The sequence below is a fragment of the Ipomoea triloba genome, chromosome 5 (assembly GCF_003576645.1).
Source record: "Ipomoea triloba cultivar NCNSP0323 chromosome 5, ASM357664v1".
In the NCBI taxonomy this organism is placed as follows: Eukaryota; Viridiplantae; Streptophyta; class Magnoliopsida; order Solanales; family Convolvulaceae; genus Ipomoea; species Ipomoea triloba.
Genome location: NC_044920.1, coordinates 31,142,980 through 31,168,433, shown reverse-complemented (window position 1 = coordinate 31,168,433; position 25,454 = coordinate 31,142,980). Strand labels below are relative to the sequence as shown.

General features: G+C 33.3%; 3 protein-coding genes across 3 annotated transcripts; 1 reads left to right on the top strand and 2 right to left on the bottom strand.

Moving 5' to 3' along the window:
* Nucleotides 1-92: 92 nt before the first annotated feature.
* On the bottom strand, nucleotides 93-9,236 carry LOC116019112. Its single transcript, XM_031259208.1, has 17 exons — nucleotides 8,823-9,236; nucleotides 7,959-8,157; nucleotides 6,891-7,193; nucleotides 6,644-6,733; nucleotides 5,689-6,168; nucleotides 5,488-5,595; nucleotides 5,236-5,366; nucleotides 5,002-5,134; nucleotides 4,333-4,666; nucleotides 3,721-4,235; nucleotides 3,423-3,602; nucleotides 3,192-3,350; nucleotides 2,956-3,030; nucleotides 2,137-2,317; nucleotides 1,842-2,032; nucleotides 1,169-1,378; nucleotides 93-851 (listed from the first exon to the last, which is right to left on the bottom strand). The coding sequence occupies exons 1-17, from the start codon at nucleotides 9,041-9,043 to the stop codon at nucleotides 192-194; spliced, it is 4,170 nt and encodes a 1,389-aa protein (XP_031115068.1). The 5' UTR covers nucleotides 9,044-9,236; the 3' UTR covers nucleotides 93-191.
* An 838-nt stretch (nucleotides 9,237-10,074) lies between these two features.
* LOC116019138 (ubiquitin-NEDD8-like protein RUB2) lies at nucleotides 10,075-12,306 on the bottom strand. Its single transcript, XM_031259256.1, has 3 exons — nucleotides 12,105-12,306; nucleotides 10,862-11,121; nucleotides 10,075-10,435 (listed from the first exon to the last, which is right to left on the bottom strand). Exons 1-3 carry the CDS (start codon nucleotides 12,195-12,197, stop codon nucleotides 10,324-10,326), a joined length of 465 nt encoding a protein of 154 aa, XP_031115116.1. The 5' UTR covers nucleotides 12,198-12,306; the 3' UTR covers nucleotides 10,075-10,323.
* A 10,802-nt stretch (nucleotides 12,307-23,108) lies between these two features.
* On the top strand, nucleotides 23,109-24,756 carry LOC116019137. The gene is made up of 2 exons (XM_031259255.1): nucleotides 23,109-23,363; nucleotides 24,016-24,756. The coding sequence occupies exons 1-2, from the start codon at nucleotides 23,175-23,177 to the stop codon at nucleotides 24,535-24,537; spliced, it is 711 nt and encodes a 236-aa protein (XP_031115115.1). The 5' UTR covers nucleotides 23,109-23,174; the 3' UTR covers nucleotides 24,538-24,756.
* Nucleotides 24,757-25,454: the final 698 nt, after the last annotated feature.

Below are 25,454 nucleotides of genomic sequence, written 5' to 3'. Positions count from 1 at the left end.
TGTAAGTTTTAATAGTTCCGTGCTATTATTATTATTATTATTATTATTAAACTTTGGATATTTATTTTATTTTATAAATTCCAAAATTATACTTTTGATATTTAATTAGTCTAAACTGTCTCCAAAATCTGTTTTTAACACAAATCGTTGTTAAATTTAAATGGCTACCTTGCCAGACTTGTAGAATATTTTTAACTGTACATCTGTGCCTGTGCGGTGAAGACCTGGGAATTCAATGTTCTGAACACAGTCTCTACAGAATTGACATCAATGTCGAACCCATAACTCTGCCCCCCATACAATACATAAAGATACTGTTTATCAGATGAAGGGGGAGGCAAAATCTGAGATATCGCAGGAAACTCCATGTTTGGTGGTGAAACCACATCCTTCTTCTTTGAGTAGTAAACATCAGCTACAAGCAGCCATACAAGGTCAGGGTCCATCCTTGCCAATCCACTAAGGGCATTTATAGCTGCTTCTTGAACACCTTTTACACCACTGCATGCAACCCCTACAACAAGACCACACACCTTCTTAAGGACTGCTTCCAATGCTGAAGCACTTCTTCTGTTCTTGCTCAACTCAGCCAGCATACTCAGAACTGCCACCTGGACTTTTACATCAGAAGCCTCTGCTACTGATGAATCTTCTGAATTTGAGGATTTGCAGCCCCTGTATGGGAGCTGTAGTAAGGGCATCTTTTCTTTTGAAAGGGGTCTCCTTTGGAATGGTGATGTGCTCAAAAGGTTCCACAAGTGCACTCCATCAGTGTGAAAGCGTCGCGAAAAAAAGTCACCCCCACATATTTGCACTATGTTACTAATTGCACGCATACATCTCCGAACACCCTGCTTAGACCAAACCACAAATCAAATAACAATTTTCAAACCCACAAAAGAAACTAGCTATAGCTATAATAATAATAATCAGGCATTACAATATGCATGGTGTACAAAATTTATCTGTCATGCCATAGATTATATGCTATTCCAAGGCATTTTCCTCTATACTATATTGCATAAATTCCCACTAATCCTAACAATTACTATTATGTACCTGTAACTTTTATGCACCTTAGAATCATCAGTGCTGTAATGTGATGCTAAAGAGAAATTAAAGCTTAATCATTCAGGTTTAGGGAACAAGCATAATGATAATCACTCACCAGGGGATTCTTATTTCGAACACAAGAAACCAAGAAAGGCCATATTTTATTTGCAGCTGGGAGTAATCTATTCTCCACAGTTTCATCATCATCCAAAGTATCCCCAAGATTATGAAATGAACACAAACTAAATGCATGTTCAATTGCCTCCTTAGATTCTTTCTCATGCTTGTAGGCTTCCTCCACCTTGGCAATCACAAATATGCCATCCTAGACAACATTAAACAATCAAATTTAAGAAGAAGAAAAAAAAAAAAAAAAAAACAAACTGCCTCTATGGTTCAAGAAGTAGAAAAGGATGTGCATGAATATCATAAATCTTTTTATGGAATAGTTAGTAATGAATTGAAATTTGAGAGAAAAAAAAAAGAATTATAAGCAATCTTAATAGGAGCTTATTTGACCCAGCTTGTGCTTCATGAAGGATATTGGATCTGAACCTAAGCCACATGCCTGGCAAGGTACTTACCCTGCGGCTAGGCTAAACTGAACTCTAGAGCAGTCACTCTGAACAATGTGGTGACTTTTATGGCACCCTTTGTTCAGCTTCCCCTTTCTCCAGTAATGAGATTTGTGCTCAGCCATTTGCCATAAACATGGCATAAATATTATCATTTAATATATGTAGTTTACACAAATGCCATAAGAAGCAATGATAGGATACTCATCATACCTCAACTATGTCAAGTGCTAGCAAGCATGGAATGTGTTCAGCTGAAGAAAGCAATGGAGTTGCTGCAATTAAACATGAACCTGCCATAGATCCAACTGTGCGCCTATACCTTCTTGAGTCATTCAATTTGAACAACATAGACTCCCATTCTTCTATTTGCATGTCAGGATCATTGGAATGGATAATTATTCCTGCAAGAACAATATGTTGTCAAATGCAAATTTTTCGTGCAACCAAATTACAGAGGCTTTATGTGACATATCACCAAACATAATTAAATCAACTAGTTACTAACCAGGTTCTCTTGAGTCCATATCAACTTCATCATCACTGAAGGGTCTTGTCTCATTTGAGAACCTTCCTGTTTTCTTCTCTAAATCAAACATTTTAGATTTCACGTTCTTGCAAAATGACAGTGATTGATCAGGCAGAGAACTAGCCTCATGTTTTGATGCCTTAACTATTTCTGCCACTGCCTAAAAGAAGAGAAGAACAGTAATCATAAATTAGTAATGACACCAACCAAACAAATAAAAAATTCTACAAGTTCTCTTATTGATGATATAGCCACAATGGAATTACAATGGTGTCACTAAGTGATGTTGAATCAAAAAACATTTCTCATGTAATTCTACAATATTAGAATCTATGGTACTTTGTTTAAGATCATTTTATTATCATTGTTTAATATAGTGTTGCCCAGTTTTAAGCAGTTGGGCCTAATGGAGCATTCTTCATACCCAAGGAGCAAATGGTTGATTTTCCTAGTTGACTGGCAATATGGGCTTGCTACACAAGGAGCAAATGGTTGATTTTCCTTTACATAAGATGTTACCACAGTGGAAATAGGAATGAGGTTATTATGCATCCTTGAGAAGGTGGTAGTTTGTGCCATGTGGAGGATAATACATTAACAATACTTAGTGTTTTTCCTTCAAGGAAGAGCCATTGCACAGCATCAATAAATACAAACATACAATGGTTGATTTATAAAGAATTTGTGATGTTTTTCCTTCAATCACCTATTTTATATTCTTATCTGTTTTCCTTTAAACATCTAGTTATCTGTGTTACTTTCAGGATAAAGCAGCAGCATAACAAAGGTAGAGATGACCTTTAAGAAGGAAATTGTCAAGTCTGGATGCCGATGCCTTTGAAGAATTTCAAGCTCTGTGGAAACAGCACGCATCTGCATGAATATTCTATCAGGCTAAAGATATTGCAACTTACAAGGAGAAAATATATTCAATTGTGTCCACACGTAGCCAGATATTATAAAATATTTTTTCTTTGGGAACGGGGGTGGGCAAGACTTTTGCGTAAAAAAGCAACATGCTTTAAGAAACGTACTGGCTCCTCCAACAATGGTAATATTTTGTGAGCAACTCCTACGTATGAAAGCATGGCTGCAAGTATATTTGGTACATTTGGATTGAGATCAAGATGACGGAGTTCCCTACATACTGAATCAATGATATAATCTGAATTTTCTAAAACTAAGTGTCCCACCTGCAAATAGTTTATGAATTAGTACCAAGGCCCAAGCCACAAAATGTAAGAACTGTATCAATAATTGCTTACCGTTTCATACTCATGCATAGCAGCAATAATGTGCAAGACTGCATCTGATGCACTTCTGATCAGAAAATTTGAGCAAATAAGGTTCTGAAGCAACAACCAAAGAGATGAATGAAGAAATCCAGATGAAGAAAAATCTTTCCCAAGGCACATACAGAAGATACCAATCCCATCAATAATAACCTGTTTGAAAAGAACAAAACAAGAATAAGAATACTGCAAACAGAATCCACTAGCAAGAATGCTGATGAGATAAATAATCCTGGAAAGAATTGCATTAGTTATGGAAAATAGTAATTTCCTGGTGCAGCATCCCAGTGTCGTGGAAGAAATATAAATTCATGTCCCCTTCCTCATTGTGAGATTGCTGAAAAAGATCTTTACCATCAATTGGAAGACTCCAGATTTCAGATGATAGGTATTCATGCAATACACAGCCCACATAGTCAACAACTTGACTCCTAGAACCCTTGTCTAGGCAAATTCTCCAAACAAGATCTATTGAGACAACATCATCAACATTTCCAGGTTGATTCCCATCTTCATTATGCTTGAGTTCTTGCCATTCAACACTGGACTTTGAAAACATCTTTGAAAAATTATGTATTGCTTGCTCTGACAAACCAAATAGCATTTCATTAAGGACACAAGCTGCTGTACTAGCCCTTCGTATAACAAGTCCTGAAGCAGTTCTTTTATACCACGAATGCCAACTTTCATTATTATATTCCCTCATCCGGACCTCTGAAATCAATTTACGCAAGTTCTCCAGGGGGACATCCATTATTATAGAGAGACCCCCCTCACTTTGAGAGTCTATCCAAAGAAACACCAAATTAAAAGGTTAAGCTCAATTGCTCAAATCACGAAAAAGCAACAAATATAGTCCATAAACACTGAGAATGATTACAACCTGCAAATAGAGATAAACCTACAAGTCTAAGGATCCCAGCTAGCGCATGGTACAACTTCTGGCTACCAACATGAACAAACCAAGGAGGCATGCGTGGGAGCTCATACTCATCCGATATACTTTCTGCAGAATACTGTGCTTTTGTTTTTCTACTTTCTGAAAATTCAAAATGTTCAGGGTTGCAATCTATGATAGCTTTCATCTCTGCTATAGAGCGCATATAACCACCAGTTGAGGAATTCCTTGTTATAATACGCTTCTCCAGAGAACCAGCAAAAACAGAGTTTTGACTCATGCAGAGGGCAAAAACATCCAAGAACTTAGCAGCAGTTACCTACACATCCCATTGGAAGTCATAAACAAACAATTCAGAGTTGATTAATGATATCCCTAGTTGCCCTACAAAATATCCATATTATGGACATTTTAAAATACTTAGGCGTTGCTACAATGGATAGAAGCAGCTAGGTAGTAAGGTAGGAGATTCAAATCTAATATATCTTATACAATTCACAGAATCGCATCTAGTATACTCAATTAGTAGTGAGTGTGTAAATAACAATCTATTAAATCATGGCGTCTTGTCAAGATCCATAGCTGCTCAATCAAAATAATAGTAATAATAATTAACAAACAAAAACTAAATTAAGGTCAAGATTGTCAACATACAGGAGACTGAAGGAGGTAGTCGGTCACAAGTTGAGGGCCTGAAAAGTATATCACGACAAATAATTTCCGGGCATGTGACACTGCAAGAGATTCCTCATTTTCTAGGATCACTTTTGGAAGCTTCTCGATGAGCCTGCAAACAAGTACAATTTCTAAGATAACCATTTCGGAACTAAGCACCAGCCTTTGAGCCACAATATATCAAAGGGAAGAAAGAAAAAAGAATGGTGCCACCTTCTAAAAATCTGGGTGAAATCATGTTTTATGTGATGCTTCCCATGTGATGAGTGCAAATATCTAAAGAAAGCTTGCGCAGCTAAAGACACATCTTCAGAATCATCACAGACCAAAATACATAAACACTCCTGCATCAGCAACTCCCATAAAATTAGCATATTCAGCAGAAGCTCATTAGTAAGGGAAACATATATTCTTTTATATATAGAATAGTCAGCATTAAAAGTTTAAAACCAGTTCCTTGCTTACCAAAAGCATCAATCTGCTACTCTTCAATGTGTAACAACATTTTGTTAACAGTCCTTGTATAGCAGCTAAAAGTCCTTGTCTCACCCTTTTGCTTGAATGCATACAAAGCTAAGAAACATAGGTATTAGTCCATCCAAATTAACTGAATTAAGGAACAACTAACAACTATAAGTGCCACAGAGAGGGTTAATCATAACCTACATGAGGAAATGTTGCAGACAATAGCTTATCAACATGAGAAGAGGTATCAGTAATCCATTGTTTCGTACGATAGACACGCAATGAATGAGGCATGTTTCCAGCATTGATGCTTCCTCTCTCACTGGAGTCACATACAGGGATGCCTCCATCATCAGCTTCAGTCAAATCTTTAATTACTACATTACCATGGTCCTGCATTTGGTTGGGCAAGTGACGAAGTTTCTGTAGTAGCAACAGAGGTGACTTCTCACTGTCAGAGTGGAAGTCAGGGACATCATCGAAGGGCACAGTAATAGAAGATAAATTTGACTTGTCCTTAAGAACTATCATAAGAAATTCAGCTAGGCCTCTAATGGCTTCTTCTAAAGCTTTAGCACTGCCAGCAGCCCCACTGATCATAGTCTTTGAGGCATGCAAAACTTTACCAATTTGACTAACAACACCCGGCAAAAAGAAAGCTAACGCATCTCCATCCCCAACCTGTCAGAGATCAGCTAAAATTAGTAATGTTATAATTTATGAAATTGTTTTCAAGCCATTAGAAGTTCTGTACAGTAATTACTAATTGGTTATGACAAACAGAAATCTGCAACAACAATAAGAAACGGATGCCTAAAAAATAAGCAAGTTCTCTTGACTTAATAACTTCACAGCCATCCGTGTCTCTTCTTTCTATTCTTCATTCTCATGCAATTTCACATTTTCTCACATGCAAACCTTACAGCATGAATAGAATTATAAGGTCCATAATCATGAAATAGATTAATGTGAGAGTAAATACACCAAGTATGTGGATTTCTCTGTAGTTTAAGCTCCCTTGTCCTGATGGATGAAAGAAAGGTAAAGCTCATGCCAAGTAGTGATGAATTTATACCTCTGGCAACACAACCTATGCGCCAATTGCACAACATACAAAACATAGGACAAACTGACAAAGAAGAGAAAGGGAAGTTACCTTGGCAATAAGCATCCGCAGTGTTGTGAAACATTCTATACGAATTGTGGCACTGCCTCGAAGCTCTCGTCCAGCCTCAATATCTGCAGCCTTTATGCAAATTCCAAGATCAAGTTCAGAAAGTAAACAATGCATATTAGTTCTTTTTTGGACAGAGACTATATACATTTTATTAGTACCACAGAGAAATAGATAAATCATAAATCCCTAAGAGTGAATCATCAGCACTAGGTGGAATATTGAATACCTTGAGCAGAAGTGACAGCCAATGTCCAACTGCAGCAGAAGCAGTTTCAGACTGGAGAAATGCAAGCAAACATTCTTCTTGTTTTAAGTCACACTTTGAGAAAGGTGGCAGTTGCAAACTCTCTACTTCTAAAAGCACAGGCCAAGAACTGATTTTCTTGCATGGACATGAGTCATCAGAACAAGGACGAAGATTTAGCAGTAGTGCTTTAAAACACCTTATTACTCCTTCTCGAAACTCTTCTGAAGCCTCCAGAGGAGAAAGCAATGCTCCTCGAGTCAACTTTTTCAGCAGTACAACCAACTGCAAAAGTATAATATAAATTCCAACAGATATAACTTAACATTTCCAACAAAGAGCTTTAAGAATGACTGATATTAAAAATAAATAAATAAATAAATAAAAGTTATCAAGATGAAGATAAAAGCTTCCACCTTCTAAGCATAACAGCAAAATGGGGTGCAACATGTGCAATGGAACATTTACACTCTCTAAGGAATCATAATAAAAGTCTCTGCAGTTTAAATCAATAGACTTACAGTATTTCATGATATACTTATTAGTGCTATTGTTGGAAAATATTTTAATGCATAAGATGGTGTGTTTCTGGTGGAGTGGACAACTGGTGGTGCCGTAGCAGAGAGACTTATATACAAGTTTGATGGTTGGGTTTGTTAACTCACAAGTGACTGTCATAGTTCATCTTAGGTTAACTTTGATTGATGTTCATCAAACAAGTATGATTAATTGCAGGAATGTTGTAGGATATGGCAATATGCTATGATCTCCATATTACAAGTTTGTCTTTGGAAAAGGACATAGGGTTCTCAGAGTCACAATATAAGTACCTTGTTGTGCTTCAGTTGCAATCTATTTTGCATTTAATAAAATCTGACTCATAAAAAAAATAAAATAAAAAACAAATTCCCAAAGTTATCCAATTAACTTCTTTAAGCTTAATAAAAAGAGAAGAAAATGTGAGACAGAGAAGAAGACAATTTATAGAAAGAACAAGTTGATAATGTCCATTAAAGTTCAATACAAAAACGGGTCTTAATGTTTGAATACCTGATCCACAGATGCTAGATGGCATTTCTTCAGAAGTTCCTCAAGACAATTCAATACACCTTCTACCAAAATGTCACCAACTTTAAGTGGAGTCTCTGGGAAGTTAGATATAATAGATCTTCCTCTTGAATCTTCATTTGGTTTTGATCTACAATCTACTGCTGCATCCAGTAGAAGCAGCAATGGAAACAATGTATAGCTGACAAAATAAATGAGAAATCTGATTGTCACAGGTTGAAAAAGGGCATGTATACAATTATCAAATTTTCCTCTAATATTCAGAAACCAAGAAAGCTTTGAACTTTGGAGAACATGTTCATATGTTGTATGAAAAGTAGCAGAGCTCATCCACAGAAGAGAAATGCATTCCTTTCTTCAGGGTTAGAGTAGTAATCTGTCCATTTAAAATCTTCAGATAAGTTACGTCCATTTGAAGTCTTAAATTCTTAATAATGGCACCATATAACAAGCTATTACAAATCCCAAGATGTCTCAAACTTAGTTTGCATATCACATCTCATCATCTTTCCATCTATCCACTATAGCTGTTAAGTCAATATACCTCTGCAGTATCGACATTGAAGGCCATTGTACCACCTAATAATTCTGGAAGAAAGTTATGGAGTAGTTTTTTGCTAGTGGAAAACAATGATTATCATTTGAAGCGGCTTAAAGTATTCCTGCCTGAGCTTTATCTAACTCCTAGTAAAATGCATTAAATGGCATGTAGATATAGGACTTCTGGAGTTGCATCTCGGGCAAATGGAATCAACAAAGCAGAAATTTTTAATATTGGAAGCTAGCAAAATTGTACTGTACTCTGCATAATTCAAAGAACAACGTAGAAAGGAAATAGGCACCTACTCGAAGAAGGGCTGGAGGGCTTCATGAGGAGATCGGCGAAGAAGCTGAAGGAGTTGAGATACAGCAGAGGTGCTTTTCACACGGTTCTGATGGAGTTCCAGTAGTTGTATGCAGTACAATTTGAGCTCTGAGAATATAGCGCTGCTCCTTCCAGCTGCCGCTTCTTCTTTGCCGCCGGTAATGAAATTGATGTTATCGTTGCATTCTTCGATGCTCTCCATTGCAATAGCATCGAAGCTACACTGGCCGCAGCTGTGAAGTTGCGTATTGCTTCTACCTCGCGAAGAACGTCGGAGGTTGAAGGACCTGGAAGGCTGGAACTGTGGCCTGTGGGAGTGTGGGGGCTGATCCGAACCCGAACCCGAACTCGAGTCCTATATATCCGGACTATCCAGTTGTGGCTTGTGACTTGTGAGTTGTCCAAAAGATTTATTATTTCCAAATGACTTCTCTTCTTCTTCTTCTTCTTCTTTTTTGAATTATATTAGATAATAATAAAAGTTGTATAAAAAACAATAATTATTTTCATTTATTAAGCGTTACTTTTTTGTTAATTTAGGGAAAAGAAAAATAGAGAGAGTTTAGAAATTAGAATGATATTCGCGTTTATAATTGTGACACAATTAAATAAAATTGTATAATATAAAAGTCTTTTAGATACTTTATATATTTTTACAATGTCTTTTATTGGCATTCCACTTGAAAGTAACTAGAGTAAATATCACTCGCAATAAATATATGTAGCATATCCATCACTCATCTACTGTAGGAACACTTTTTAGTTATATTCCAAATAAGTGATCTCATGATCAAACTCCGGTAATAGAAACATTGATTTAATCACGAGTGTTTCAAAAAAAAAATTGAACTTTGAAGGTATTAAGAACATAAATTGAGACTTTTTTGTAATTAGATATTATTAACAATATTTTATACTTATATTAAAGTGCCTTAATAAAAAGTATTGCACTCGCATACGATTGGTTGTGATAGGTTGATGGTTCCTTCAGTAAGATTGCATATGCAGATTCTGCAAGGAAGGGGTAAGGCAACAAGAAGAATCGGTTGTGATGGTTCCCTGTAGTAAGATTGTATGCAGATTGGTTTGCATTTTGCAAGGAAGGGCAATTGTAAGGTAACGACAAAGATATGCAGTGGCAACCTAAATCCACCGAATCATATTTATATTTATATATATCATAGAAGCAAAATGGGTAGTGCACAGGTGGATAAATGAGCTTTGATCCTCAAATTCCAGAAATCAAAGATCAATTCCCTTTGAATTTGCCAAGCATGTCCTAAAGGCCAAACCGATAGACCATCAATAGGTATTTATCCGGCAAATGCCAAATGGATTATAGAATACACATGCAAGTATTTAACCATAAGTGCATATTATCCAAAAGTACATCAAAACTCGAGTATTTAACCACAAGTGCATATTATCCAAGAGTACAAAACTCGAATTGTTTACTGCAAATCCATCCAACAAAAGGAACATCTAAAAACGGCCACCCCTCAGTGCTAGGACAAGGTGAAGAACAGAACCACCTTCAATGTTATAATCTTTAGCTGTCTTGTCATCTGCAAGCTGCTTGCCAGCATAGATAAGCCTGCAAGAAAGGATCACAGGGTATAATATGTGACCATCAAAATAATTAACAAAGAACACTCGATGTTATGATATTCTTACCCACCTTGAGGTGCATCAAAGTAGGGCATGACAACATAGCAATGTTTTTACAATTCTATGACCTCCTTTTCTAAATTCATAGGCTTATACCACTTGATCAACAGTTCATTGGCCAATAGCTAAATATAAATTAATAATTTGAACCAGCCATAGCATGTTTTCAAAGTTTGCTAATCCTATGAAAGCACCTGTAACTAATGCTCCGTAGTAAATAATCTCTGCCTAAAAATCAAGTTCATCACAAATAAAAGTCACTGGTTTGAGTTATTTTACATATTTTAGACAGAAGTAAAAGCAAAAAAACAACCAAAAAAAAAAAAAAAAACAAACAAACAAACAAACAAACCTTTGTTGCACAGGAGGTATTCCTTCTTTCTCCTCAACTCGCTCCTTAATCCTATCAATAGTATCAGTTGGTTCAATATCAATTTCAATCTCCTTCCCAGTGAGAGTCTTCACTTTAATCATAGTTCCTCCCCTAAGTCTCAAAACCAGGTGAAGTGTTGATTCCTTCTGGATGTTGTAATCAGCCAGAGTCCTTCCATCTTCCAACTGTTTGCCAGCAAAAATCAGTCTCTGCTGATCAGGGGGGATACCTTCTTTGTCCTGGCAATAACATACACAATCTGTATAAGTTCAACTGGAAGGCAATAATGCAACAGTTACCAACACAAATTTCATATGCCAATCAAACAGAAGTGAGTGCACGGCAATATGGGAAACAGAGAGAAAAATACAAAGGACAATACAGAAGTATGCATCTATTAAATTTCATTCATCTCTCGTATTAATAAAGAAGAGGATCACACTTTATTTGGAGTTCATTCAAAATAAAACAGAAGATCTCATTCCATATATTGCTGATTGTGTTTGTTTGGCCAAGCTATGGAGCTTATTTACTCCATAGCTATTTCAAAAGGAAATGTTAATATGTATTCAACGACATATTAATAACATTTTCAACAATTTTTTTTAAACACACCAAAACAGATCTTTTTAGATATGTTGCAGCCTGGCCAAACAAGCATTAAAAAATCAGCTGAATGCACTCAAAACCAAATAGGCATTAAACATCATTGAATCCAGATTTTAAACAAAGACAGAGTCCATGCTCTTATCACTAACTCATTTTCTCTCAAACCCGTAACACTCTAGCAGACTTACACACGCATATGTACAAACAGATATGGATGTTAAAACACTGCAGCTGTATATAACCTTTGATATTAGTGAAATTAAACAAAAGACCTAAGCCAGCAGCAACAGCATAAGGTCAACAGAGCAACAAATATTCAAGCCTCAAACGCTTATACCTTTTTATGTTGTCAGCGGCATGTAATTAACTTCAAATATATAAGAAATATATCCACGAGAGAAAGCTTAATCCAAACAGCAGCCACAATCGAACTTGGCAAAAGTATAACAAGCAATCGAGTTTGATTTCTCATTTTTTTTCACCAGAACAACAAAAAATTCAAATAGAACTTTATACCGAAACTATAACACAGAAAACGAATCTAAGGCCAAAAAAAAAAAAAGCATAATCGAAATTCTATATGAAGCAAAAGGGACAGAGGGGAAATTGAGACCTGAATCTTGGCCTTGACATTGTCGATGGTGTCGCTACTCTCGACTTCGAGAGTGATAGTCTTTCCGGTTAGGGTTTTGACAAAGATCTGCATTTCTGTATTGATTCGACCACAGCACCACGCAGTAACCCAAATGCAGAGAAGAAGATATACTGCAAAGAGCGGAGAGTTCACGCTAATGAGAATATATACTATACTTGTTTATTCCCGTCCCAAATGTTGTTGTTTTTTTTTTTTTTTTGGCCACGGAAAGTTGTCATATTTATTACTCCGTAACTTATTAAATGAAATGCAGATTTCTTTTCTTCTCCCAATGCAGATTTTTTTAATACAGAATGTTGACTTTTATTTGAAAAAGAATAGCACTTATCATATGTATGCATAAGTATATAATGGTCCTGTTTGGTAAATAATTAACTTATTAGTCAATTTTGATCACTATTAGGAAAAATACCTAAAGACCATTTATTCGGTCTTGGGAGGCAATAAACATTATATTAAGGTAGTTTGTTAGAATAATACAACCTGCGCAAAAAAGAGCCGGTGCTTGCAACTTGACTGCGTCCAAGGCTGATGCCAGCCTTTGCGCACCAGACACGCAAGGCCGAGGCTGAGGCCGTGGTGAAAGAGGAGAAACTAGGCTTTGTGCATGGCTGATCTCTATCTTAGGTTGGTTCGACCCAAGCCAATTTCTAATATATCCGATATTGAATTGGTAATTTTATGAGTTTTTTGGACAATTTATATGATGCATTAGGGTCCACGTAGCATTATGGACTCTAGATCGAAATAATGAGGTATATCATTCATACTCGTAATGTATATAATTTTATAACACAAAAAATCACAACATAAGACGCATAACATAGCATTGTGGACCCTGTACTGAAAATACGAGGTACATAATTCATACCTGTAAATGACATAATTTTACAACACAAAACACAAAAATAATAACACAAGATACATACACATGTTATATATTTACTTATTTATTAAATCTGATTTAAGTATATAATTTGTGTTTATAGACACAGAATTTCACACCACAAAATACTGAAATTTATAACATAATACATAATTATTAATTTGTTTCAAGTATATAATGTATTCTTTTAAAATACTAAATTTCATAACACAAAACAGAACTATGGTTTACCGTGTAAATATTGTTCTATGGTAAGTATTGAATTTTTGTGTGGCAAATTAAGGAGTAGAATTGAATGGCGAAAGCGGAGCCCACATTAGTATTCAAGTCAGAATATATTTTTGTTTATAATGTTTAATAAAATAAAAACGAGTGGAAAGATGTGATGAAGACAAACGAATGGAGAGAGTTTTAAAGCGCAGGGATGTGATGTTTAGCCGTCCAATGGAAAAAAAGGAGATTGAAATTTCATGTTCATTTTTTTTTTTGAAAGAGAAATTTCATGTTCATTGAATCATTGAACAGAGTACAGTATCGTTGGAGGTCATGGTTTGAAGTGGTACAGTCAAACAATTGTTATACCATGAACCATGGCACCAGGATTCATATTATATCGTGAACAAAAATTATGTACCTTTAGTTATTGTATTCTGTATTTACAGCTAACAGTTTTTGTACACTTAAGATAACTCAATACACATAATATGATAAGTTGATAACTACAAATATAAAAGTTGAAACTTATTTTTGAAATACGGCCTACAATGTAAGGTAGATTCTGATTCATGGCGTAATTTGTCGCAATCAAACCAGAAGGCTTTTATACGGGCTGAAATGAGCTGAAACGATGAGCCCATTTTATATGCTATTTTTGATCCGTTTGTGTGCACCCACAAACTCAACATCTTTTGGGCTTGAAATTTGTGTGAAATGCCAGTGAAAATGATCTTTATTATCCCAAAAGAAGTTGTCGAGAAGTTATTACATCATGGCATAATTTTTAGAAGCCTGTCTTTGTGTAATTGTGTCTATATTTATCTTTAAAAATGTATTTATTTATATGTAGTGGGAAACAAAATAATGAGATGAATGTAGTTATGGTAGGGGCCTTCAATTTTTTTTAATTAATATAATTTATTATTTAATTTTTTTTTGAACAATATTTAAATTTGAAGTGCATGACCACTATCTCCATCTAATTCTTTGTCTCTGTATAAAAACGAATACATATATTTTCATTTCTATGTAATAATCTAGTAAAACCTTCATTTTCAAATATAAAACCAATAGTCTCCCTATGGAAATGGCCTTCATTCTTTTTAATAATTAAAATAATGTTAGATTAGTGTCACATAATAAATTCTTTCAATATAATAAGCCACATAAATAAGATAAATAGCTATCACTGATGCCAGTTATTTATTTGATATAATTATATTATTTTAGCTTGTTTGATTAATTTAAAACGTATATATTTGACTTTTTATTCTCATTTATGTAAAATTTAAGGATCCAATTGCATGTTAACGTATGAATTAATAGTATATTTGACTTTTTATTTTTATTTATAATGGTGAGGGAATAGTAAAAGACTAAATTTAAAAAAAAAAATGGCAATGAAAGGTCAATGGAAAGTTGGTAGCAACCACTATTTCCATCCCATATATATGAAAATATAAAAAGTATGTATATGATGCATGCACCGTTAAATGTTATACGGAGTGAATAGTAATAATAAAAGTAAGATGGGATTGAGGAAATAAGAGGAGGTAGCAATAAATGTAGCATTGAGTATAGAAGATATTCATCCAATCCATGATTAAAATACATTAAGATATGAAAGGAGTAATATTATTATATTCTTGGAGAGAGGGAAACCATAAATAAAAGTGGGAAAGGCAATAAATGCGAAATGAAAGCGCCCCGCCTCATAAATGCCTCTTCCTCCTCCTTCTCTTTCAAAGTCTCGCCATATTTCACTTCTATATTGCCCACCTCTTACTTTTTGTACCCTTCCTACATTTATTTCTTCATTAATACAGACAGCGCTAGCTACGTACGAGAATTATGATTTATCCTTCCTTCCCCACTCAACTTGTTCTTTTTTCTTTTTTCTTTTTTAATAATATTTACAACATTTTTATAAAATCCAACGATACGCTCCAGCCAAATATAATCAAGAAATACTGTTGTTTCAAATCTTATACGGAGTAATATTTACTAGTTAATGCTTGACATGGATAATGCTTACTGTTTATTTTTAAATAAGTAGAGATGTTTATGCATAGGTAATTGAATGTTAAATTTGTTTATTTAAATAGGTAATTTAAGATAATATGAGAGAGATTAATTATGACTGTAATCGAAATAAATGTTTACAACTTTATAAAAACGTTAATATAAATATCTAGTCTAAAAACGATAGTTTATATAAATAATTTTTTTATTTGAATTTCTCTGAGTTTTCGTAATTCTCTTTTTGGTAGTATTGTCATTGTCATTGTCTTCATCTTCAGTATGTATCATATTCTTTGTTATTGATTGTGTGTCATGTGCAATTTGATTACTAGTTGTAGCAATGTAGCATAGATGACAACGTCATGCAATGAGACTATGGTGTATAAAACTGTGAATTTGTCTTCTTCTGTATATATATGATTGAAATCCTAGTTGTATTATGCACTATCGATCTTGCAAACGCCTATTGATATTTTTCAGTGTTAGTTTTGTTATAATAATATAATAAAAATAAACTTATAAATTTCTTTAAAAGTTTTCATGCATTGGTAAAATTATAAGAATGATGATGTGTATACTTGTTCAATTGGAGTCGGGTGTCAACATTGTCAATTTTTTGGACAATGGTCCTACCGTTCAGAGTCCATATGTAGTTGTATTTCTTATCAACAACTTTTTAATTGGGTCGCGTAACTCTGACAATGATGTAAGAACAATTTTTTCTAATAAAAAACATAATGGTACAATATTTATAAAGCAATGTACAATTGTACTATTATAAAAATACAGACGACAAATATTATTATCATACTGACCTAAGTCATTCCCAATAATGCAAAAGCATAATTGAAAGATATAGCATTGTTCTAAGGGTCACACTTGTGTGAGACCGTCTCACGGATCCTTATCCGTGAGACGGGTCGGGTCGGGTCAAAGCACCATGCAAATGTCATACTTATATGTTCAAATATAACACTAATCAATAATACAATTTTTGTTACTTATAAGAGAAAAAGTAATACATATTTCATAATAAGTAATGTTGACAAGTGCCCCTTACTTATAAGGGCAAATATAATACTTTTGAGGAAAAATGTAACACTTTTAAATCGAAATGTAAAAGTATTGTATTTTCCCTTAAAAGTATTACATTTACCCTTATAAGTAACAAAAATTTTATTCCTAATTAGTATTACATTTAAGCATATAAGTATGACATTTGTGCATATAAGTGTTACATTTGCATCTTGACCCGACCCGTCTCTTGGTGAGACGGTCTCACACAAGTTTTTGCCTTGTTCTAAATAGTCTCAAGAAGATTAATTAAACCAACAACAACAAAAAAAATGCAAGAACATGATTTTCAAGTTTCCTTATTTGTAATTTTTTATGCTTAACTTTGAATACTATGGATTTAGTTAGACAAATTAATTGACCAAAGTTCATATTAATTTTATATTCTATTTTTAATACCTTACAACATATTCGTATTATATGTTCAACAATTATGTCCTGATTGGGATAAAATTCAAACCTAAGATATTTCTTATATAAATCAATGAGTAAGGTAAGAATAATAAATAGTTACGTTAACGGAATATTCCGTTACTAAAGTATATATTAACGGAATACAAAGTATTTTAAAGGAAAGAAAATATTATAATATAAGGTGAAATAGAAAAAAAAATTAAAATAATCTGAACTATTAATTTCATCAAATAATTTGGCGGGCATATTTTAGTTCTGTTAAAGAGCTAACTTTATTGGCGTTTTTGTGTGTGTGTGTGTATATATATTGCTAAGAAAACAAAAAAACAAAAAGTCACATATTTATAAAATGATTTTAAAAAAAAGTTGTACACATAAGATGGATCAAAATAAGCATAAAAAAGTCACATGTAAGTTACATTAGTGATAACATATTGAATAAGTCACTTTAAGACTCAGTGTCGCTTTTTTACCCGTTAGTTTGAATAAAACTTTTTAATTCAATGACCGTTACGCGTTATATATATATATATATATATATATATATATATATATATATATATATATATATATATATAAAAGTTACTCCTTGATTTTTGTTATTGTTATAATTTTATGATTTAATTCTGTTTCTATCATAGATTTAATATAGTGACAATTCACTTTAATTATTTTTTTTAAATTAAAAAATTAATTTTTGTTCATAGTATTTTGTGGCATGACAAATTTTTTTCATCTTTTATCAACAAAATAATTTAAATATCGTTAAATACAAAGGTATTTCGGTATTCAGTTATGGATTTTTTTTAAATAAATATAAAAATATAGCACTATATAAAAAAAGATTGAAATGTACGTTGTATTTAATAAAAATCAACGATTTTGTTGAAATATAATTAAAAATTGTCATACCACAATAATATTAAGACTAAATGATAATGTTTTAATAAAAAAGATGACTAAAAATGAATTGTCACTTAAATCTATGATAAAAAAAATAAAATTAACACTAATTTTATTTTTCTACTTTGAAAAGAAACTTTGTATTAATTATAAACAAAGTGCGACTAGATTACGTGGGAGGTTGGTGTTCGGTTGGCAGTCCTAAGATAATGTTGTTGACCGAGTTATAAAAGTACATGTATATGACTAAATATTACTCTCTTTTTTCTTTTTTTTTTGAAAACTAATTATTACTCCTAGGCAGTGCGGTTGTAGACCAACTAAGATGGAAACTTGCAGAGGAGGACTGAGGTAGACAATGAACATAATAGTGGCAATACTGCAATAGTAAATCAGGAATGGAATGGAATGGGTTTCTATTTATTAATTTTGTGATTTCCTTCGACCAAATGAAAGAATTTACTTGCATTCGAAATTACGTGAAAATTAGGTAGAAATGAAATTGTAATTCCTCCAATCAAACGTTCCGTGAGAAAAATTCATGTAATAGTTATTACTGTTTTTTTACATAATTTTCTACTAAAACCAATTAACGCGCTAAGTAAATTACGGATTTGAGAATTATATCAGTTTTAAATTCAATTTATACATATACCAAATATTCCATCCCTCTTGAATGGTAAGAAATTAAATTACGGATTAATGAAGAAAGAATACCAAAAGTGGATTGTAGGAAAAACACATTCACAATTTAGATGTATCAAACCCTTCCCTTTATTTGGGAGGTGGTGGGTTCGAGCCTCAGTGCAGGCAATATTGACTCTTGTGCTTCAATAGGTTGAGAAAGTAGTTATGAACAGATACTGCATTGTAATAGAGTCAGTAGTATTCAAAAAAAAATATATCAAAAAAGGTAGTACATAAATTCATTTATTATTAGTGTCATGAAAATAAATTAATAAATTAAAGAAAAGACGAAGGGGGTGAGTAATGAGAGCATTAATATATGGAAAAAGAGATCTTCATAATCCAAATATGAACATTGCACCATGCCGGCCTGCATTTTACTATTTCATAATAATAAAAGATATTTATTGTCATTCAAAATTCATTTACTCCACAATATTGTCATTCAAAATTCATTTATGTGTAACTTTAATGCGTTTGCACAAATTATGACCTAATCACTACGTTGTTCCGTTATTAAATGTACAAAATTGTAAAAGGCAAATACCCTTCACCAGGCCCAAATATTAGTACAGCTAATTATATTCTTTATGCTATTCTTTTAAAATATTAATGCTAAATACAATAAGATAGAACTTCAAATTTAATCCCGGTTCTATTTTGACATGGTCTTTTATGATTTTACAAAAAAAAAAAAAAAAAAAAGTTTTTCATCATCTTATGTTGCTAATTTCATTGGCAAATCAATAAAATCATAATGCCATCCCCTATAACCAACAAAGAATAATCTTATTGATTATTAAATTTGAAAAAGAAAATTCAATGATAAAATATGGTATTAACTCAATTGAATACATGTGGATCGAGAAGGATCTTTTACTGCGTATTTGGTACAATAGAATTGTAATTTTGTCTAATATAATTATTGAGCATGTAAACTTCCATTGTTTGTTTAGTGGGGTTGCAATTTTGCTAAATTGCAATTCTTTCTTTTCATGAAATATCAATTCCTACCCTTATGAATAGAAATTTCACACCCGGGGGGGGNGGGGGGGGGGGGGGGGGGGGTAATGTGTAGATAATTTTGTCCTTGTTTTGTTAACCCTGCATAAGTCTTTATTATTATTACACAACAATATTTTAATTTTTATATCATTTCCTCCCTTTCAATTCGTGTATATATACCAAACACTATAATTTAAATTTTCAATAATTATATTCTGACCAATTAAACAATGAAATTTGAATTTATACTTTATTCACACCTTATTCATTTCCCAAATAATTATAAGGGAAATTTACAAGTGAGCTCTCTTTGTGCAGAAGAATTTCGGGAGAACTCGGGTTCGATTCCAACAAGTGAGGATCCTCCCTGGGCCAGCTATCGTGCCTCCTAGACCGAACGCGGGTGGACCCGAACCGTTAAACGTATGGAGAAAGAACTAGTGGATTTACCAAAAAAATGGGGAAATTTGCACTTCTCATCCATAAGTTATATGATAATTGTAGAATTCGTCCCTAATTGTTGGTCATGCTCACTTTTCATCCCTAAGGACCCGTTTGGTTTGCGAAAAATATTGAAGGGAAATAAAAATGAAATTCTATGGAATAATAGTTACTAGGAAGATGAATTTCATTGCTTGGTTAGCGGAAAAGAAGTTACTAGGAATATTAATTCCATTGTTTGGTTGGATTTGTGATTGTAAGGAATAATTGGTATATAGACATATATGCCCATATACAATAATAATAATAATAATAATAATAATAATAATAATAATTTATAAATTTAAATACTGGAATAGGGATTAGGGTTGTAAACAAAAAAAAAAAATACTCTCTCACTTCCGCTGCCCGCCACTCCACCAAGACGAAGATGAAGCCTCCGCCGTCTGCGCCTGCTGCCCTGCTCCGCCGTCCGCGCTTCCTGCCCTACTCTGCCGTCCGCGCCTCCTGCCCTGCTCCGCCGTTCGCAGATTCTCAACAAAGGTACTTAGTCTATTCACAACTCATCTTCTTGATTTCTATGTTGAATATTGATTTCTCGGTTGAACATTGATTGTTTGAAGAAGTTGATGCCTTGATTCCCTTGAAGGCTAGGTCAATTTATAGTCTCTAATCCTTGATTCGTTGTTTCCCTTGCATTCTAGGTTATTTTTCCTTTTCCCTTGAAACCTGCCCGACAGGTTTCCGCCGGAAACCGACTGAAACAGGTTGCCGCGGGAAACCATGGCGGAAACCAGAGCCGTTGCTTTGGTTTCCGCCATAGACCAGTACGTGTGTTCTGGAATAGTCTATGGCGGAAATCGTAGATTAATTTTTTTTTAATTTAAATTTTATTTTAAATAAATAATATATTTTAATATTATTATAATTTTTATATTTAAATAAAATAATTAAAATGTTTAATTATATAATTCTACCCATTTTCCTACCCATTTCCAAAAAATAAACCAAACACACAGGCAGTTTTCCATAATAAATCCAAACACTGAAAATACTACTTTCCAAACACAGCCTTAAGGACAAATACTACAAGTACCCTATAACTTATAGACGAAAAGTACAATTTTTTCTAATTATAATTCATTTATCTCCTAATTACCTCATTCCAACCAATACTTTTTTTTATTGTTCTCCTTATAATCAGATAACGAAATCTCCATTTGACATTAATTGGCACATTGCCATGTATTGAAAACTGTATTTCTCTAAATAAAGAATGAATACAATTATGATTCAGGAAATTAGCTAAATATTTGCTAGAGGAGGAAATTTTATAAAAAAAAAAAATTACTATGACAATGTGCAATACAGTACAACTAGTATTTTGCACGCGCGATGCACGAAATTTATGTCAATATTAAAATATTAATAAATATAAATAATTACAATTTATAATTTGAATTATATATACACAAATAATATATATTTTATACACATATATGATTTACCATTCATATAAATTTAATTAAAATATAATCAACCATTAAATTAATTATATAATGATTTTAATAAAATGATAATCAAAGAATATGAAAAAGATATGATAGATATCTGTAGTGTACAACATTTAAAGTAAAATGTGCACATTTATTAGCATACAAAAAGATAGACATAAATCAAGAATATAACCTTGGTTGAGACTTATTATGTTCTTGGATATAAATTTGTGTGATTTTATTTAAGGGGAAAAAATCTTAAAATTAAAGACAAAAATTGAAATGCTCATAACAATAAATAAATTAAGCTATCTCGGGGGGTTTGGGTATAGAACATAGGATCCTTAAAGTCCACAACTAACATTTGTGACTAGGAATTAGGAATTGAAAATTTTACAATATATTCATGCATAGTCCCTACTACATTAGCTTGATTCATTTAAATCCCATTATGTTTTGTAATATATCAATATCACCTAGCAACTACACGTACAATATATATATATATATATATATATATATATATATATATATATATATATACACGTACTCAATTATTAAATATTATACTTCCTAACTACCTTTGTAACACATATCTATGTATGGAAGATATAAACAAAAATAAAGAAAAAAAGGAAATTATTCTTGAAGAAACAATAGAAATATATACGAGTATTAAATTTTAGTGTTGTCGTTTGGGGTTACTCCAAAATATGAGGGCCTAAAAGCAAAGCTTGGGGGTACTATATATATTGATTTGCAATATAATGCAATTTGCTGCATTAGTAAAGGAGAAAGTGGATAACAAATCATGTTTAATGAAACATTTAAAGCACATAATAACACAATTGGATAGTTTGTAGAATAGTCAAAATATAGTTGAGTAGCAATATATATTAAGAATGGTAGTTATTATGAATGAAAACGACTGATTTTTTTAATAGTAAAAGTAAAATTATTATTTGATAATATAATAAAGTATACGTTATAATAGTTACCTAACGAAATTATCCCTTTTTATGGCTAATTGTACTAGCTATCACATTTTATGTAGTTTTTTTTTTTTTTTTTTTTAAGATTTGGTTTTAGTAAAAGGGATTATTTTAAGTATTCTTTTAAAAATTAATTTTTCATTAAAACCTAACAAAATATTAGAAAGCATGATCAAAATGGATACTTCAAAAGAAGTTGAGGGATAAAACTACAGATGAAAATAATTGAAAGATTATGTTTATATCTAGAGAATAACTTAAAAACCAAATATTTTTTTTTCTATAAAAAAAAAAAAAAAAAACTAAGTAAGAGGTCAACAGTCAAGAATCAAATTGCTACCTCAATTATTATATATATATATATATATATATATATATATATATATATATATATATATANTATATATATATATATATATATAAAAGTTGGAAATTTCAAATGTAGAAAAAAAAAAAAAGATAGGGAAGGTTAGAAGTCATAAGAATCATTAATGAGGCATCTAATCTAAGGAAGCTAAAGGGCGTAAATGGGAGTTTTTATTATCCCTAAAAATAAATTTGAAATGTAATAACTCACAGCTGTCCCGTATTGCATTTAATGCCGCCATTACTGACGGGCCCCTCTCACCGGGCCCGCCAAATACCTCTCTAAAATCTTCAACTACTGTTAATGCTATTTATTTCTCCATTATTATTTTTATTCTTAATTTTCGTCTCTCTAACTCTTTATTATATTATATTATTATTATTTATTATAAATTATAGTAATAATGTACTCCGTATTATTTATGGTTAGTTTATATATAACGGACTCCATTGCCTTCTTATCTTTCTACTCCTTGCACTCTTCAACTCCTCTGTCTCTCCCTTCTCTCTGTGTTTTCTGTTTTCAATGGCCGCTGACGTGAGCTCGCTGTTCAGAACAATCAGCGGTCGGGATATGAATGAATCTGGTGGTGGTGGCAAGCCAACGGCCCCGATCACACGGGACTTGCTTGGTGGCTGTTGCTCCCTTGACTCCAAGGAATTGGACCTTGACTTGCAGGTTCCTTCTGGATGGGAAAAGCGCCTCGACTTGAAGGTATACCTGCCTTCAATTCTTTCATGTTTCGATGCATCTTTTATTTGCTCTCAATTTTGGAATGATTAGATGAAAGGTGCCAACTTGATGCTTCATTTTTTGCTGAATTCTGTGATTATTGTATGTTTCACGGCTTATTTTGATTTGATTTGATTTATTAGTGTGTGGATGAATGGTATGCGTTTACATGCTGCATCCTAGATGATGATTGTTTTGTGTTGATATCAGACTGTACTGTTAATTAGCTTCAGTTTGGAATTTTAAGGTTTTGATTGGAGAAATAGCAATTGCACATGCTATCTTTGTGTCCATAATTGCCTTAGGATCATTTGTCTTGTTTTAGGAAAAGACAGGATCCCTACTAAGTACAGTGCCACACATAGGCTGCTTTAATTTTCCATGTCTATTTTGGCACCACTGCAAAACAGGCTGGGTGATGGCCCTTACTTTAGGGCTGATTGCTGAAGCCATATATATTTTAGTTCTTGAATGTTAGTTTTCATCATATCTCCTTTTTATTCTTAGTACCATAGTTAATGCTGTGGTTAATTAGGTAATCATGCTCTAGTTTCTGAAATCATATTTGTTCATACACTTGGTTCTGGTATTGATATTTATTATTATTGTTATTGTTATGTTTTCTTGATATCAGTCTGGAAAGGTGTACCTTCAGAGATGCAATTCTACAAACTCTTCGGCTTCTACAATGGAAAATAAACAACAAAACAATCACCCTGCTGGAAAGCTGCAAGACCTCAACTTTCCTCCCTCATCAAAGCTACAATTGAACCTATTTGATGAAGCCAACTTAGACTTGAAGTTGGTGCCTTCATCGTCATCACCACCCTCCTCGTCCAGTCTGCACAGCGTATGCACGCTTGAGAAAGTAAAATCCGCACTTGAGAGGGCGGAGAAAGAATCAAGCAGCAGGAAGCGATCAATGTCCTTGTCAAATTCATCGTCCCCACTTTCAAACTCTCTTTCTTCTTCAATCAGGGATTATTGCGAGATTGATCAAGAGAATACCTCTGCTTCATTTGCTGCTGGCTGCCCTAACTGTCTGCTCTATGTTCTAATATCCAAGAACAGTCCAAGATGCCCCCGATGCAACACTGTCGTCCAATCACCAACGCTGGACAAGAAGCCTCGTATAGATCTCAACATATCAATATAAATTAAAATAAGATTGTGGAGGCCGGGAGGAGGGTGGGCAGGGGCATTGATCCTTATGATTTTTTGTAAAGATAGAAGATATAGTGTCTGTAAGTGAATAGAACAGTATATAGATGTTTTAAAGATTTGAACTGCTTTGTTAGAAAGGCAGACAAAATCAATGATCTTTCTTCTATCCGAGATATTTCTTCATCTTTGATTTGATATCATCTTCAATTCATTCTAGCTTTAATTAATTAGTTACATTTGAAACTTACTGCTGTTCTGCTCTTAGAATTATCCAAGAGAGACATTCAAAATGGAATGGAATTACCACAGATTTCAGGTCCTCAATGTGTGTAGTGTTCCACACGTTCGTTGATGGTTGGCAGGTGAGTTTTGGCAAGCCGTATCAGTTGCTTTCGCAGAATTGATGGTTTAATAATGTAATGTTGACATGAAACGGTTTTGGCATTCGGGGTTGTGTGTTCATAGCCCCTGCACTCTGCAGGCAGCAGCAAAGTAAAGAAGAATATATGTTGCTCTGTTAACAACAACATACATAATCTGTCAATCATACATGCATGTATATACCCTTGCCTGTGCAAAAAAACATAAGAGTACTAGATTTAGTCATATATACATTATCTAGGAAGGAATGTGTTGCACGTGTGGATGGTTGAGAAGATGCATTATTTGCATTACTTTTGTGTGGTTGATCTGAATCTGATCTCTTGTGACTTTTATCTGAAAGAAAGCCTACGGGGTGGGGGGTGGGGAGTGTTCCTCACAATGCCAGGAATGAAAGAGTTGCAGTAAATCAGTAATCCTGCAGATGGACAGGATGAGTTCAATTTGTGGGAGATGTATGTATGTATGGATGTATGTTGCATCTTTTGTCATAAATTCTCTCCCTTTGGCCTTTTGGTCACCTATGCC

Bases quoted from the DNA above. Each gene is read 5' to 3' on its own strand.
- LOC116019137 (XM_031259255.1), top strand. From the start codon at position 23,175: ATGGCCGCTGACGTGAGCTCGCTGTTCAGAACAATCAGCGGTCGGGAT. The intron at 23,364-24,015 runs GTATACCTGCCT...TCTTGATATCAG, and splicing joins AAAAGCGCCTCGACTTGAAG to TCTGGAAAGGTGTACCTTCA.
- LOC116019138 (XM_031259256.1), bottom strand. From the start codon at position 12,197: ATGCAGATCTTTGTCAAAACCCTAACCGGAAAGACTATCACTCTCGAA. The intron at 11,122-12,104 runs GTCTCAATTTCC...TGTTATTGCCAG, and splicing joins ATGTCAAGGCCAAGATTCAG to GACAAAGAAGGTATCCCCCC. The intron at 10,436-10,861 runs GTTTGTTTGTTT...CCTTTCTTGCAG, and splicing joins ATACCTCCTGTGCAACAAAG to GCTTATCTATGCTGGCAAGC.
- LOC116019112 (XM_031259208.1), bottom strand. From the start codon at position 9,043: ATGGAGAGCATCGAAGAATGCAACGATAACATCAATTTCATTACCGGC. The intron at 2,318-2,955 runs GTCATCTCTACC...CTCTTCTTTTAG, and splicing joins TGACAATTTCCTTCTTAAAG to GCAGTGGCAGAAATAGTTAA. The intron at 2,033-2,136 runs GTTAGTAACTAG...TTGTTCTTGCAG, and splicing joins TATGGACTCAAGAGAACCTG to GAATAATTATCCATTCCAAT.